This window comes from Vombatus ursinus, unplaced genomic scaffold, assembly GCF_900497805.2.
Source record: "Vombatus ursinus unplaced genomic scaffold, bare-nosed wombat genome assembly UNPS02014778.1, whole genome shotgun sequence".
Classification (NCBI taxonomy): Eukaryota; Metazoa; Chordata; class Mammalia; order Diprotodontia; family Vombatidae; genus Vombatus; species Vombatus ursinus.
In genome coordinates, this window is record NW_020954556.1 from 48,946,169 (window position 1) to 48,960,141 (window position 13,973).

Consider the following 13,973-nt stretch of genomic DNA (forward strand, 5'->3'; position numbering starts at 1 on the left):
AGTGGAGTTGTTGTTTAGTTGTGTCTGACTCTTTATGACCCCATTTGGGGTTTTCTTGGCAAAGATGCTGGAGTGGTTTGCCATTTCCTTCTTTACCTCATTTTACAGATGAGGGACTGAGGAAAACAGGGTAAAGTGATTAGCCCAGGTTCACACAGTAAATGTAGTAAAAGTCAAAGGCTAGATTTGAACTTAGGAAGATGAGTCTTTCTGACTCCAAGCCTGGCACTCTAACAACTTCACCACCTAGCTGCTCCCTTTTAAGTATTACTAGTAATAGTTGTTCGCATGAATTATAGTGTTTTAAGCATTGTGAAACTTTTAAATATTTAAATGGCGCAGTGGTTAGAGCACTGGCCCTGAAGTCAGGAGGACCTGAGTTCAAATGTGGCCTTAGACCAAACACTTGACACTTACTAGCTATGTGACTCTGGGCAAGTCACTTAACCCCAATTGCCTTTTAAATAAAAAACTTTGCATACATTAGACATGCTATTATTTGTGCCCTTTTTTTAATTGAAGAAATAAAGGTTCAGAAAAGTTGAGTAGTTGGTATAATTAATTTAAATATAAATATTAAGCAAATTTAATTGGTTATATTGTTCAGTACTTTAAGCCCATAAAGTTGGTATTGAGAATTAACTGTTTGCAGTTAGTGGTGATGTGAAGAATATTAAATATATGTTTTATGTTTTCTGCAGAAAAAATATGCCATTAGAATTATATTTTTAAAATTCGGTTTTCCCTCCAAGAGTTAATTTTTGAGGTTGATTTTCTTGTCGTATTCTCACACTTGTTTTTAGTAGGAATTATAACTTTCAAATTCATACCTATTTGTTTAAAAATAACTGAATTTTAAAATTTTCTTATTGGTGATATAGTTACTTTAATATTGATCAAAATTAGAGTATAAAAATCATCTATAATAGGATTGTCTTAAGTATTTAGAGTGAATAAAGACAACTAGAAGTATTTTACCCTCATAGTATGTCTCTCTCTGCTTAGGACTTAAAATCACATTTTTTCACCCACAAGGCACATGCTAATATTAAGTTGTTTTTAAAGTGATTATATTACATCACCATTCATTCTGTTGCATATCATGTTGCTTTTTAATGTAATGAACCCAGGCCTCTCAGCTCCTAAATGATGTTGCTGGAAATTATTACATAAAAGTGACTGCATCTGAAGTCTTCAGAAGTTTTAGAGAATTACTATATCTTATACAAAATTTCTTATTCCCTGTAAAAAGAAAAGGCATAAGATTCTTATGAAAAGTATTAGTCATTTCTGATTATTTGGAATTGTGTTTGAAAGTAGGCATGATCTTCAATCATGAGGTCTGTGTTTTAACTTTGTACAGATGTGTTGCTAAAAGAACACGATGTGCTTATTTGTTGCATTTATGCTACTTTTTAACTTTTAAGTAAGATGGATGAAATTATGTACTAAATAAAAAACATCGGCGACTCAGCATGACTGTTCTTAGATTGAAAAAACTGTTGACATTCAGTGGCGCAAATGAGAGTTTGACTTAAAACTCACTGATTTTGGAAAAAATTTCCATTTCAAATCACCTATTTGGTAAAATTTACCCAGGTTTGAGGGTGAATTGCCATTAATTTATGCTGGTGACATTGTGTAGTAGAAAAAGCATTACTTAATTTTTAATTAATTAAAATTTTAAAACTATATTTATTTTTAGCTGCTGTTAATTACTGTCTCCATTTGTCACTTAACATTTTATGCTCCAAGTCTTGAAAGTAACAGTTTCATTTGAAACTTTTTTTTTTTGAGATTGGAAATGTGAACCTTTTTGACTTGGAAAGGCTGAAATTTCATAACCGATTCCTAAATTTTGTGTTGAACATTACCAGCAATGCATATTCCCACAATCAGAATTCAGTGTGTATGTAGGGAGTATTCATTTAATCAGTGCAATGGGAGATATCAAATGGGCCTGGCACCACACTAGGTAGTGCTACATCTAGCAAGATTAAGGTTAGCCATTTGGATCAAATCTACACCCAGTTTACTTTATGGTTCCTTTCTCTCTGAATTACTTTGACTGCCATTTTCCTGTTCACCCAACCTTGTTGTAACTTTACCAAAGTTTTCCAAATAAAAAAGTATTTAACTTTGTTCTTAGCCATGCTGTATCAAAATAGAGTGGATCAATGCGCAGCATGAGCACTGACCCCAACTTGGTGTTTTTTATTGATTTTTGGCAAATGCCCTTAGGCTTTGGGTGAGAGTGAAAATGATTTATAAAGTATGCACACAGCTTAACCAGGCTACTTTTTTCCCCCCACATCTGTAACCACTATAAACAGATTTCTGAAATGTGGAAATGACTTGGTAGCATCTAGTCCCTCATACAAAGCCAGAAAGATCCAAGTTAGCCTGCTCTATTAAGTGTTTCTGATATTGAGGTTAATATTTATTCAGTGTTTGGGGAAATTTTTGCCCCTGTATCAGCTCCTAGACCTTGACTGATAATTAAAGATTTATGTGTTTCCTGACACCACTTAAAACACTGCTCAGCCCAGAGACTTAATTCCATAGGCAACTCAATAATCCAAAGCAGCAGGGCCTGAGTCATTTCAGTAACTTTACGTTGTTGGTTTAGCCATTTTCTTTCCATGGTTGTTGCTTTTTAAATTTCTGTCTTCTATGTTTATATCACCTTCTTTTCCAAATACATACCATCCCCTTTCACTCCTCAAACAGACGTGTTCTTAACCTTTTTAATGTCATAGCCTCTTTGGCAACAGTCTGGGGACATTTGTGGAACCCTTCTAGAAAGAGTGGTTTTAAATGGCTAAACTATACTCATAGGATTTCAAAAGAAACCAACTATATTGAAATGCAGTTCTGAAATTCACAGGCTTGTTAAGAAATCCTTCCCTGTATAACAGAGAATATGAAAAAAGAAAGAAAAGTGTTCAGTCAAATTAACCTGAGCTGAGTCTGACAGTCTGTATGTGACACCCACACTTGAGCTCAGGCTGAGAGGGTCATTTTCTGTTCTTTTCTTCAGAACCAAGCTTACTCATTATAATTATATAACAACCAGTTTGGGTTTTTTTGGGAGGTAGGGATGTACTTTGCATTTGCATTGGTCTGGTCACTGTGTGTACGGTTTTCCTAGTTCTGTTTTCTTTACTTTGTGTCAGTTTATAAGCTTTCGCATGCTTCTTTATGTTCTTTTATCATCATCACTTGTTATTGCAGGGTAATTTTGATTACATTCAGTTACCAAGATTTCTTTAGTCCTTTTCCATTCAATTAGCATCTACATTGGTGTGGTTATTTTCAAAAAAGCAGTTACAAAAATCAGAATATCAGTGTATATTGTCATCTGGATGTGTATGACATCTTTATTCCAAAGAGCTCAAATATGCTTCATTCATTCAACAAATTTTTGTTAAATTTTTCCAAGTGTAGATTACTGTGCTAAGTACTGAGGGAGTGAAAAGTTCAGAGGAGACATACTTCCTACCCTCATGGAGTTTACTTTTCGGGAGAGTGACACAAATGTAAAACTATAACACAATTTTACATAATCTCAGTAGAAAGGTACAAAACAAAAATATGTAAGTGCTGTGTACTTGTCTCCTGGGAAGTACTATGTAAGTACTGTCATCCACCTGGGTGTGAGGGAGCAGGGGTTGGAAGAGGATCAGAGAAATGTTAGGTTTCTTTGGAATTAGGCTTTAAGAATTGGGGAGGAATTCAGTAGGCTAGATGGAAAGGGAGAATATTACAAGCCTTGGGAACAAGCAAAAGCCTAGAGACTGGACCTCGCAGTCGGTATTCAGGAGACTTTGTATTTTGCGTATTTAACTGAAGGTAAAGACATGGTGGATGGAAAGGTAGGGTGGTCCCTGACTGTGGAAAACGTAACACTTTTTCATTTATCATCCTTGTTCTTGCATCACCCCTACTTATAGGCAGATATCTCATCTTTGTTTTGGAGATAAAAATTGGCCCAGAGATCCACACAAAAAACTGTGGCCCAGAGGTCCCCATATCACAGAGGTGTTAAGGGCAAACAGCCGGGATATTTGAAAGTTACTCATCTAATAGCCATCCAATTGTAGTACAATAAAATAGGGTGAATGCCAGAGAAGCCTGGTCAGCAAAGCATGGATTATTTAGAAAGTTGAATAAGGAAGTTGGCTGTTGGTAAAGAATGTCATGTTAACATCTGCTGTGTCAGTCAGAGCTCAGACAGCTGTTTCCTGTCACTGGGTCCGTGTCATGCCACAGCCCATCCTTCAGCACCAACAGTTAGCAGCTAACCTTCTCAGCTGTGCTGTGGACATTCTGTGCATGAATACACACATACACACACACACACACACACACACACACGCATACACGCTTTCTCTTCCTTTCAAACTACCAGTTTCAGTTCAGATCAACAGATTCAGTGCTTGTTGTTCTAGGTAGTGGAGATTGAAATGTGAGAAATGTCTTATCCAATAGGCAAGTCTAGGCATAAGTAACTATAATACAGTGAATTAAAAGTACCATTAGAAAAGAACAAACAAAATGTTGTGCTGGTGTTCAGTTGCGTCCAACTCTTTGTGACCTCGTTTGGAGTTTTCTTGGTAAAGACACTGCAGTGGTTTGCTATTCCTTCTCCAGCTCATTTTATAGATGAGGAAACTGAGGCACACAGGGTTAAATTACTTGCCCAGGGTCAGACAGCTTGTAAGTGTCTGAGGCCACATTTGAATTCATGTCTTCCTAACTCCAGGCCGGGCACTATGGGAGCACACAAAAGAAAGAAAGATCAAGTCCAGTTGGGAAAGTAAGGTGGGAGGGAAGAAGAAGCACACATATGCACACATGTGTGTATATTAATGAAAATTAGTGTGTGTGTGTGTGTAAATGTATATTTGTATGCATATATGTATATGATAAAGTTAGGCCTTGAAGTATAGGTATTAATTCAGCAGACAAAGATGAAAGAAAAGATATTCTAGGCAAAAAGAATAACATGAACAAAACCAAGGAAGATGCATTGTGTGTTTAGAAAATGGCTAATAGTCCAACTTGGCTGAAGCAGAGACTACGTAAAGGGGAGTAGTGGAAGATAAAAGCTGGAAGGGTATGTTGGAGTCAGGCCCTAGAGGACTGTAAGTGGTAATTTAAGAAGTTTGGACATTATTCTCCTAAGTAAGAATCCCAAGAGACGTTTTTTATTTCCTTGTCTACTTTAGACTTCATTAGTCCATTAGGTAAAATAGCTTAATACCCTGAGTGCTCAGTGTTTTAAGGAAAGATGTTTGTAAAGATTTTTTTCTGAAAAGCTACTTTTATTCCCAGGACTATGGGGCAAGACCTGAGGAAATTTTGACCATGCACAGTTTGCCAGTGTTTGAGTAGTAAATTAGAAATTTTCTGTACTCTGTAGGAGAGTAACAGCCACTTCTGCAACCCAAGAATCTCTTTTCTAGTAAGACACAGCAACACAACTTTGAAATCAAAAAAAGTCCTTCAGCAATGCTACAACAGTCTGTCCAAAGGGCCAATTCTTGTTGGGAGGGTAGAGCTTCCCATCAAGTTTCTTTGTTTGTTAACCCCTGTGTTGTGCAGTAGCTTTTAGTTAGGGGAGAAAAGTTTTGAGGGCATCATTATCGGCCTGCTTACTGAGTTGACATTTTTAAAGTGCCATTAATCAATAAAATGAAATTCAAAGATCTAGAAATGCCATTATGCCTAGCGTAATGACAGGAGAAATGACCTTAGACTGAGAAGACGTGGGTTCAGATCTTGTCTCTGGCATGCTGCCATTGTGATCATAGGCAAGACACTTAATCTTTCAGTGTCTGCAGGCAACTCTCTAGGATGTCAGATGAGCTGCCCATCTGTGTCAGTGGAAGTGCCAGAAATTCCCACACTAATAAAATCACAGATCTGGGCTACATTACCATGTCCTCCCAGGTGCTTAAATACCAATATTAGGAATTTCAAGAAAGTAAGCCATAGCCCAGCTTTCAGATATAGAATGCATCTTAGACTCATTAATATAAAATACATAAATCAGCTATTGCTTAACTTCAGCACTGAGCAACTAAGTTGTATCTATACAACCAAGGAGAGATGGTAAATATAGTGACAGTATATTTACTTTATCATATATTGTTGATATATATATAATATTAATAGCTGGGTAATTATTTTATAGCTGTTGCATAATCATTGCATTTTCTTTACTTCCTACCCCTTTGGAATCATAATTAAAAGTAATTATGCTGATGGCATAATTTAGATTATGTAAGACTTTGATACTGTTTAAGAGTAATTTTTGAGTTTGAGAGTAAATGATTTCCCTGTCACTTGTGTTACTGTCATACAGCTGTAATGTAGCTGTCAAAAGCTGAGTGTATACAACACATTTGTTTGGTTTTCATATAATTCTTCCCCCCACCATCTCTCCCTCCCCCCTCCCACTCCCCTTGATTAATTTAGCTTGCAACCAGTTTTCCTACTTGGAGGATTTGCGTGAGCTAAATAACACCACCATAATGGATGACTCTATTTTATTTGAACAGGCTACTTGATCGTAAGATATTTTTATGCTGACTAGACAGGTGTTTCAGACAGTTTGAGGGACTTCCATTCAGTTCTTTTGAGAAAAGGATGAACCAATGTAGCCATTTATTTCATATCTTGGGGCCCCCCTTTTTTATCTTAGTTGATAGGTATTCTTTTTGAAATCTGCCTAATTCTATATATATCAGCTGAGTTTAATGAATAAAGCATTCTTTCTAAATGTATTTCCAGCTATTTTCCTAAAAATTGAGTAATGTTTATAATAACCATAATCAAATGGATCTGTGATCTTATTTGGTTTGAAATTCCTTCTCGTGATACGGATCACCACCAATCTGTACCTTAGCATCCTCTGTGACTCTTAGCCATGTCCTCCCATAACTTCACCAAAGGGGTCCCACCCATTGTCCTGGAGACCTTTCTCAGTTTCTTTTAACATCTTGAGAGTACCAGTGGAGCATTCTGGTTGGCTAGCGCTCATCCTTCTCCATAGAACCAGCCCATCTTTGGATGACTTCTTTTACTTCTTGTTCTTCAGAGTTCCTCCTGGATTTATGTGTTGCAGCCTGTTTACAGCACATGAAACCAAGAAAAATAATCATCAGTAGTGTTTTAATTAAGCATCACCTTGTTCTTCGTACTGTACTGGATTCTGAAAGTGATTCCAACAGACATAGTCCTTGCTATCTAACGACCACGACAACAGTAATAATAGCGGATCATTAATATGGTGCTTTATGGTTTGCAAAACTCTCTGTGTACATTTCCTCATTTGATTCTCATGACACCCAAGTGAGGTGGGTGCCATTTATTAAACGTTTTTTTCAGATGAAGAAAGTAAAGCTAGGAAAAGTCAAGAATCTTGCCCAGGGTTACACAATTAGTAAGTGTCTGAGTCAGAATTTGAACTTATACCTTCCTGGCTACAAGTCAAGCACTCTATCCACTATGTCACATACGATTAAAAAAAAATTGATTGAGACTGCTGGGTAAAGGAAATGTAGGAAGATTGAAGTAAAATGAATAGCCCACAACATCTAGTGCAGTTTAGAATACACAGTAAATGATCCCCAAATTGTTGATCATAAATGTGGATCTATGTACATTTCAGAGATAAGTGAAAATATGGTCGTAAACAATGAAGGGAATTTAATGATGCTGGGTGAAAATAGTAAGTTTTTTTTTTTTTTGGGCTTTGTTTTGTTTTTAACCATTGAAGGTTTTTATCTCTCATTGGTGGCAACCTCTGTGAAATCGGAAAGCCTGAAATGCAACGAAAAATAAATTCACTTCTTCAAAAGGAAGAAGTAGAAGGAATTGCTAAAAGTTTGGGAACAACAGTACATACATTGCAAATCATCATTGATGGTCTGAGTCAGCCTGAAAGCTTTGACTTCCGAACAGGTAAGGGGTCAATATTGTTAATACCTCGTATTTATATTTTTTACATTTCATTGTACTTACTTTTTTACACTTTCATGTTTCATCACTTTCACATACTTATTTTTTTTTATGTGTCCATCTGCAAAATACCTCATAGGCATCTCAAACTGAAACATGTCCAAAATTGAACTCATTTTCCCCACAAAACCATCCTCATTTCTGTACTTCCTTGTTCCTGTTGAGGGCACTACCATTCTTCCAGACACTGCAGTTTTCAACTTTGGCATTATGCTTCACTCCTTATTCCTCCCTCCCTCCACTTGTCCAATCTTATTCTTTCTACTTTCACAGTATTCTTTCATCTCTCCCTTTGTATCAACTCACACAGTCACATTCTAATTCAAGCCCTCATAATCTCTCTACTACACTAATTCAGTCCCCTTCTAATTGCTCTCCGTCCCTCAAATCTCCCTCTCTGATCCATTCTCTGCACAGCTACCAAAGTAATTTTTTTAATTCTAGTGTGACCATTTTACTTGCCTCTTGTAACAAGTAAATATAAGCTTCTCTGTTTATCTTCTAAAGCTCTTCACAAGCTGGGGCCAACTTACCTATCCACCCTTATTATGCATTATTCCCCTGCTCAATGAACTCATTGCCTCCCTAGTACCTCGGTTAATACAGATGGCATATTTTAGATAACGTAAATATAACCACTTATGCAGAGTCAGTCTGAATGACTCCATGTTTAGACTTTAGGGTCACTTGGTCATGTCGGCCAACCTGCAGGAAACGGTGGTCCAAAAATACCTCTGTGCACATATGCACTAATCCTATGTTCTTGTGATACTGTGATGGAGGTGGAGCAGAGGTGGCACTACTCCCATTTCCTTATGATTGTGTGTACCAATCAACGTTTCTCGTATTTATAAAAGCACTAGCTTAGTTTGAAATCTGCAGGCCACGCCCAACTGCTTGCTGCCTTGGTGTGCTAATAAGATAATTTTACCGTTTTTTCCCTGAGTTTGCCACATTGACCTGGGCGAGGCCCAAACCAAGCTCTCTTTGAACACCACCACTAACCCCTTTTTTTGACATTTAAAGTTTTTTTTTTATAAGCTGGCCTTTCCTCCCTTTCTGGACTGCTTGTCTTTGGCTTTCCAACAGCGTGACTGACCTGAAAACTCCCATCTCCTGCCTCAGTGCTTTTGTACTGACTGTCCCCCAAGCCTGGATGCCCTTCCACTTCCTCGTACCTCTTTGTCGTTTCCTTCAGTCTTCTGCTCATCTCACCTTCCACAAGAGGCCTTTCTCAGTCTGCCCTGCCCCAGCTCTTCCTGGGTGCCCTTTCCACCTCGTTTTCCATCTACTCAGAATCATGTGTATACCACCTGGCTGTTAACATTTTGTCCTCCCCATTAGGGGGGTGGGGTGAGGGGGCCTTAAGGGCAAAGCCTAGTTTTGCCTTTCTTTTTATCATTGGCACCGACAGTGTCTGGCACATAGTAAATGCTTAATCAGACGTGTGTTGCCTGACTGACTCTGTGGTACAGCCAAACCAGCTCTGTTGCTGTTCCTCACATGCGACACTCCATCTCCTCATCCTGGCACTTACTGTCCACCATCCCTGCAGAGCTCACCCTTCTTCCCTTCCTTTGCTTGGAATCCCCTCTTTCTTTCAAAGTGCTGCCCAGAAAGTCTTTGCTGACACCCCAACTGCCAGTATCATCCCCTCAATTATTTTGTATGTATTGTATATCAGCATATTTATGTGCCTCTTGTAACGTTCAGTGCTTGAGGGCATAGATTGTTTTGTTTTTGTCTATGTATCCTTAGTGCCTATCACAGTGCCTGGCATGTAGTAAGTGTTTACTAAATGCTTGTTAGTTGATGGATACTTTTGGTCTTCGAACCAGGGAAGGAGACTAAACAAATGTAGTTAATGACTTGCTAAGGTGGCATCAGGACAGGGTTTCCAACTCCTCAATTAACACAAATTAGATAATATTTATAAAGTTCTTATCTCAGTGCCTCGCATGTAGTAGGTACTTAATGAAAGCTTAATCACTTCCCTTTGCCTTCTTTTTCCATTATACCTAACTGACTACACTCAGATATACGTGTGTGTCACCCCTTGTCCCTAAGCATATGCCTCATGGTGCCTGTTTCTAAATACCATCTATACTAATACCATCATCCATGTAGAATTCAGAAGCCCTTTGCGAAAGTTAGTTCAGAACCTATCCAGTCTCTAAATCACTACCTTTGGATCCTTGCATGGTGTTAGTCAAAACACCATTAAAGAAATTGGATAATATTCCTGTATTTATTTTCTCTTAGTTCAAACTGTTCTTTACTTGCACCACAGAGAGTGAGAGCATTCTTAAGAACTCTAGTAAGGGGGAAGAGTGCCCATGAACAGAATCACCTAACCATCTCTTCCAAAGTGTCTTAAGATTGCCAGCAATCGTGATATTCATGGGTAGTATGTTTATAAATAAAGGTTTAGAGTTGGAAAGAATCTGAGCCTTCATTTAGCCCAGTCTCCTCATTTTATAGATCTGAGACTTAGAAAAGTTGAGTAATTTGTGCAATCTTCCATTGAAGCCCTGCTCAGGAGTTGTCCTAAACCTTGTTGTGGTATGCATAGAGATGCCTATGGGTTTTCAGAGCATGTACCACCTGAAGTTCTGGCAGGTTCTGTAAAGCTGGAAAGGTCTGGCTTTGGTGTGGTATCTTTTGTTCATGGGCCAGCCTCACTAAGTTCTTAATGGCTCCTCACCAAATGGTGATTTTTTTTTTAACATAGCAATTCATGAATACCACACTCTCTTATGGTTTAAAGGCATTCTAATCTGTGTAGGTAGAGTGAATATTCAGTCAGTCTTTAGAAGTATTAAACAATTTGCATTGTCTTTTTCTCTACATTTTACATTTTCTTAAATGTGCTTACTTTCCCAGGGTCCCAGGCACCTTCTCCTAAACTTTTTCTCATATTTCCTAAGTATTTTTCAATTGATATAATCAGTTCCATTTAGATTAATACTCTGGTAGAGACTTCTTAGAGTATTTATAACTTGGATTAGGAGCAGGATTAGACTTGTCTGTCAAAGTGTTAAAATGTTGATATTGTAGACTTTTCAAGAAGAACTTTCATTTGTCCCCATGGCCCATGCTGTCTTTAGGAACATGTTAAGTAGTTCCTGACTCAGATTTTCCATGCAAAATTAAACGAAGCAGCTGATCAGGAATCCTTAGGGAATCTGAAGCAGCTGGCTGCCTGCAAGAAAGGGGAGAGGAAAGAGTTTTCAAGCATAGAACAATTCCTGTGGGGCCTGACAGCCCATCTCATCCTTGGGCCTGATCTGCTCTGTGGTTTTACTTCCTATGGACGTGGCCCTTTCTCAGGGTGATATTACATTACAACAGGTTTCTTGCTGTTGGAATTCACTGCATCACCATCAAGTAATGAGATATATTCTCTCTCTGCAGAATTACATGTCATACAGAGTCTGTTCAAATTTCAGATTTTTTTTTGTGGTATGGAAAAAAGATATTGTGTGTGTGTGTGTGTGTGTGTGTGTGTGCATGTTTAAAGGAAAAACCTGAATTTTCTTTTAATTTTCAGTTGTGCTGTGATTGGTTGAAGTAGGATGGGGTGTTGTGTGATAGGTTGAGAAAAAAGAAAAGAGCTGACCAGTTGCTGAGGCAAATGTAAAAAACCATTTCAGTGAGCTGTCAGGATAGAGCATGACAGCTGTGGAGAAAGAGAAGATGAGAAGGGGGAGGGGTAGAAATGAGGTGTCATAAGCAGGGGTTTTGAATGTAGAATGTGTTCTTTATTGCTGTAGTCAATGCTTGGTAATCCTAGAAAAGGAAACCAAGGGAAAAGAGGAATAAATGAAATCCACAGGTAAGCCACAAACTTCGTTTCAGGCATTCATGCCAGCCTCTTCCATATGCAGTCCTTTTTACCTGAGCAGCGTGCTCACAAATAGCCAACTTGATATCAGTTTCATTTTCTTTCCCCCTTTCTTTCTGCTCTATGAGAAACTAATGAATATAGATAAAAATAATAGTAACAATAATAATAATATAGCTAGTGCTTTAAAGTTTGCAGAGCTCTTTGCAAATATTATCCTTATAACAACTCCAGGAGGTTAGTGCTGTTATTATCACCATGTTATAGATGAGGAGACAGAGGCATACTTGTCCATTAAATGTCTGAGGCAGAATTTGAACTCAGATCTTCCTGACTGGTTTTGGCACACTGAAGAGATAAGAAGAATGCAGAATCTAAATAGTCAAGAATTGACCACACAAGTGATAGTGTAATTACAGGGATATTTTCTGGAAACCATTCCGTTGGTCTCTGTGACGTTCGTTCACATTTATTCACAAAGTTAGAATCCTCTTAATCAAGTAGACTCTGAAGGCAAAACCAGTGTCTTCATCTTTACGTTCTCCCAGGTAACTCCTGTCCTAGTGTTCCAGGGCCAGTCCTTATAAAACATAGGAGAAAGTCAAAACATATTGGATAGATAGATGAATTTGAGAATTTTGTGGGTAGATGGAGCCTCCAATCAAATGTTTTACATCTTTCTTAGAATTTAATGAGTGTTGTGGTGTCATTTGACCAAAATCATACTCTTATCTGTCCATCATCTATGAGTGAGTGACTCCATGGGCATTTTACTTTTTTGGACTCATTTGGTATTGTATTAATGTGGTTTTTTAAATAAGTTTCTTCAAATTGTTTAATGTGCATATGTCTGTCCTCTTCCCCAACTAGATTGTTATTAACTGAGAACAGAGTTTCTGGTCCTTTTGGATCTTCTATGGTGCTTACTCAATAAGTACTTATTGACTGACTAATATTGTAACTAGGAAATACCATAATGTGATTGATTTTTGATTTTGTCTTTTTTCCCCCTTTTCCTTAAAGATTTCGATAAACCTGACTTCAAGAGGAGCATAGTCTGCCTAGAAGATCTGAATGTTGGGACAGTTCTCACCGGAAAAGTCGAAAATGCTACTCTTTTCGGAATTTTTGTGGATATAGGAGTGGGCAAGTCAGGGCTGATTCCCATCAGAAATGTTACAGAAGCAAAGCTTTCTAAAGTGAAGAAGAGGAGGAGTCTTGGGTTGGGCCCTGGCGAGAGAGTGGAAGTCAAAGTGATCAATATTGATATTCCCCGATCTAGGATAACCCTAGACCTCATTCGTGTTTTGTGAGCCTCTCACTGGACACCAAACAATTAATTTCATTTTTACTAATTATAGCTCAGATATGTGAGAATTTATCCAGGGAATAGAAACAAGTCATGTTTATCAGGTATTTCTGAACATACCCCTTCTTTGTTGTTGCCTGTTGAATAACTAAGGAGATTGAATATTTCTTCTTGAACAACTTGCTGTATATCCCTTCAGGGGAGACATATGCCAAAGATCCTCACTTGGCCCATTTGGTGGTGCTTTTCTGAGTGAAATTGGCTTGTCATTATTCGATATTTAGCCATTTCTCCAACTTTTTAGAAAACCATTTCACTTTCTGTACAGCACAAGTCTCCTTTCCAGACCTGTCTGACCTTCTGAAGTATAGGGTGGTTCTTGGCACAGTTGAATCCAGTGTTGTGAGTTATGAGGCAGGCAAAAGTCTAGTTTATGAGTTATATATGACATTTCACGTGCACTCTGTAATTGGGGTATATAAATCCTATAGACCCAAATGTGTCTATAGCTTTGAGTTCAGAAAAATTATTGAAAGAATCATATGTGTTTTGATCTCTATAATAAAATTTTCATGTAATAAACTTGCTTTTATTTTGGTGATTGTTCAATGAAATGCAAAGAAGTCATAGCTGGAAAATATTCACTTATAGGAGAATGTCCCCAGACATACCACATTTCCATGAAGACTACAAGTACGACCATGGATAAGGAAATGCTCTGAAAGAAAGAGCACCATCCTCTTCACAGCAGAGTACTCGTAACTGTCTTTCAGGAGCAGGTCAACAGCATCC

The 13,973-nt window shown here is 37.9% G+C and overlaps 1 protein-coding gene across 4 annotated transcripts in view; it reads left to right on the forward strand.

Moving 5' to 3' along the window:
- SRBD1 (S1 RNA binding domain 1) overlaps positions 1-13,763 on the forward strand; it is a 320,284-nt gene extending 306,521 nt beyond the window's left edge. For all 4 annotated transcript variants that reach the window (XM_027865580.1, XM_027865578.1, XM_027865581.1 and 1 more), the window contains 2 exons: positions 7,787-7,971; positions 12,896-13,763. In XM_027865580.1, coding sequence (XP_027721381.1) covers positions 7,787-7,971; positions 12,896-13,185 — 475 coding nt within the window. In that variant the 3' untranslated portion in view covers positions 13,186-13,763. The remainder of the gene's footprint in view (positions 1-7,786; positions 7,972-12,895) is intronic.
- The last annotated feature ends 210 nt before the right edge of the window (positions 13,764-13,973 follow it).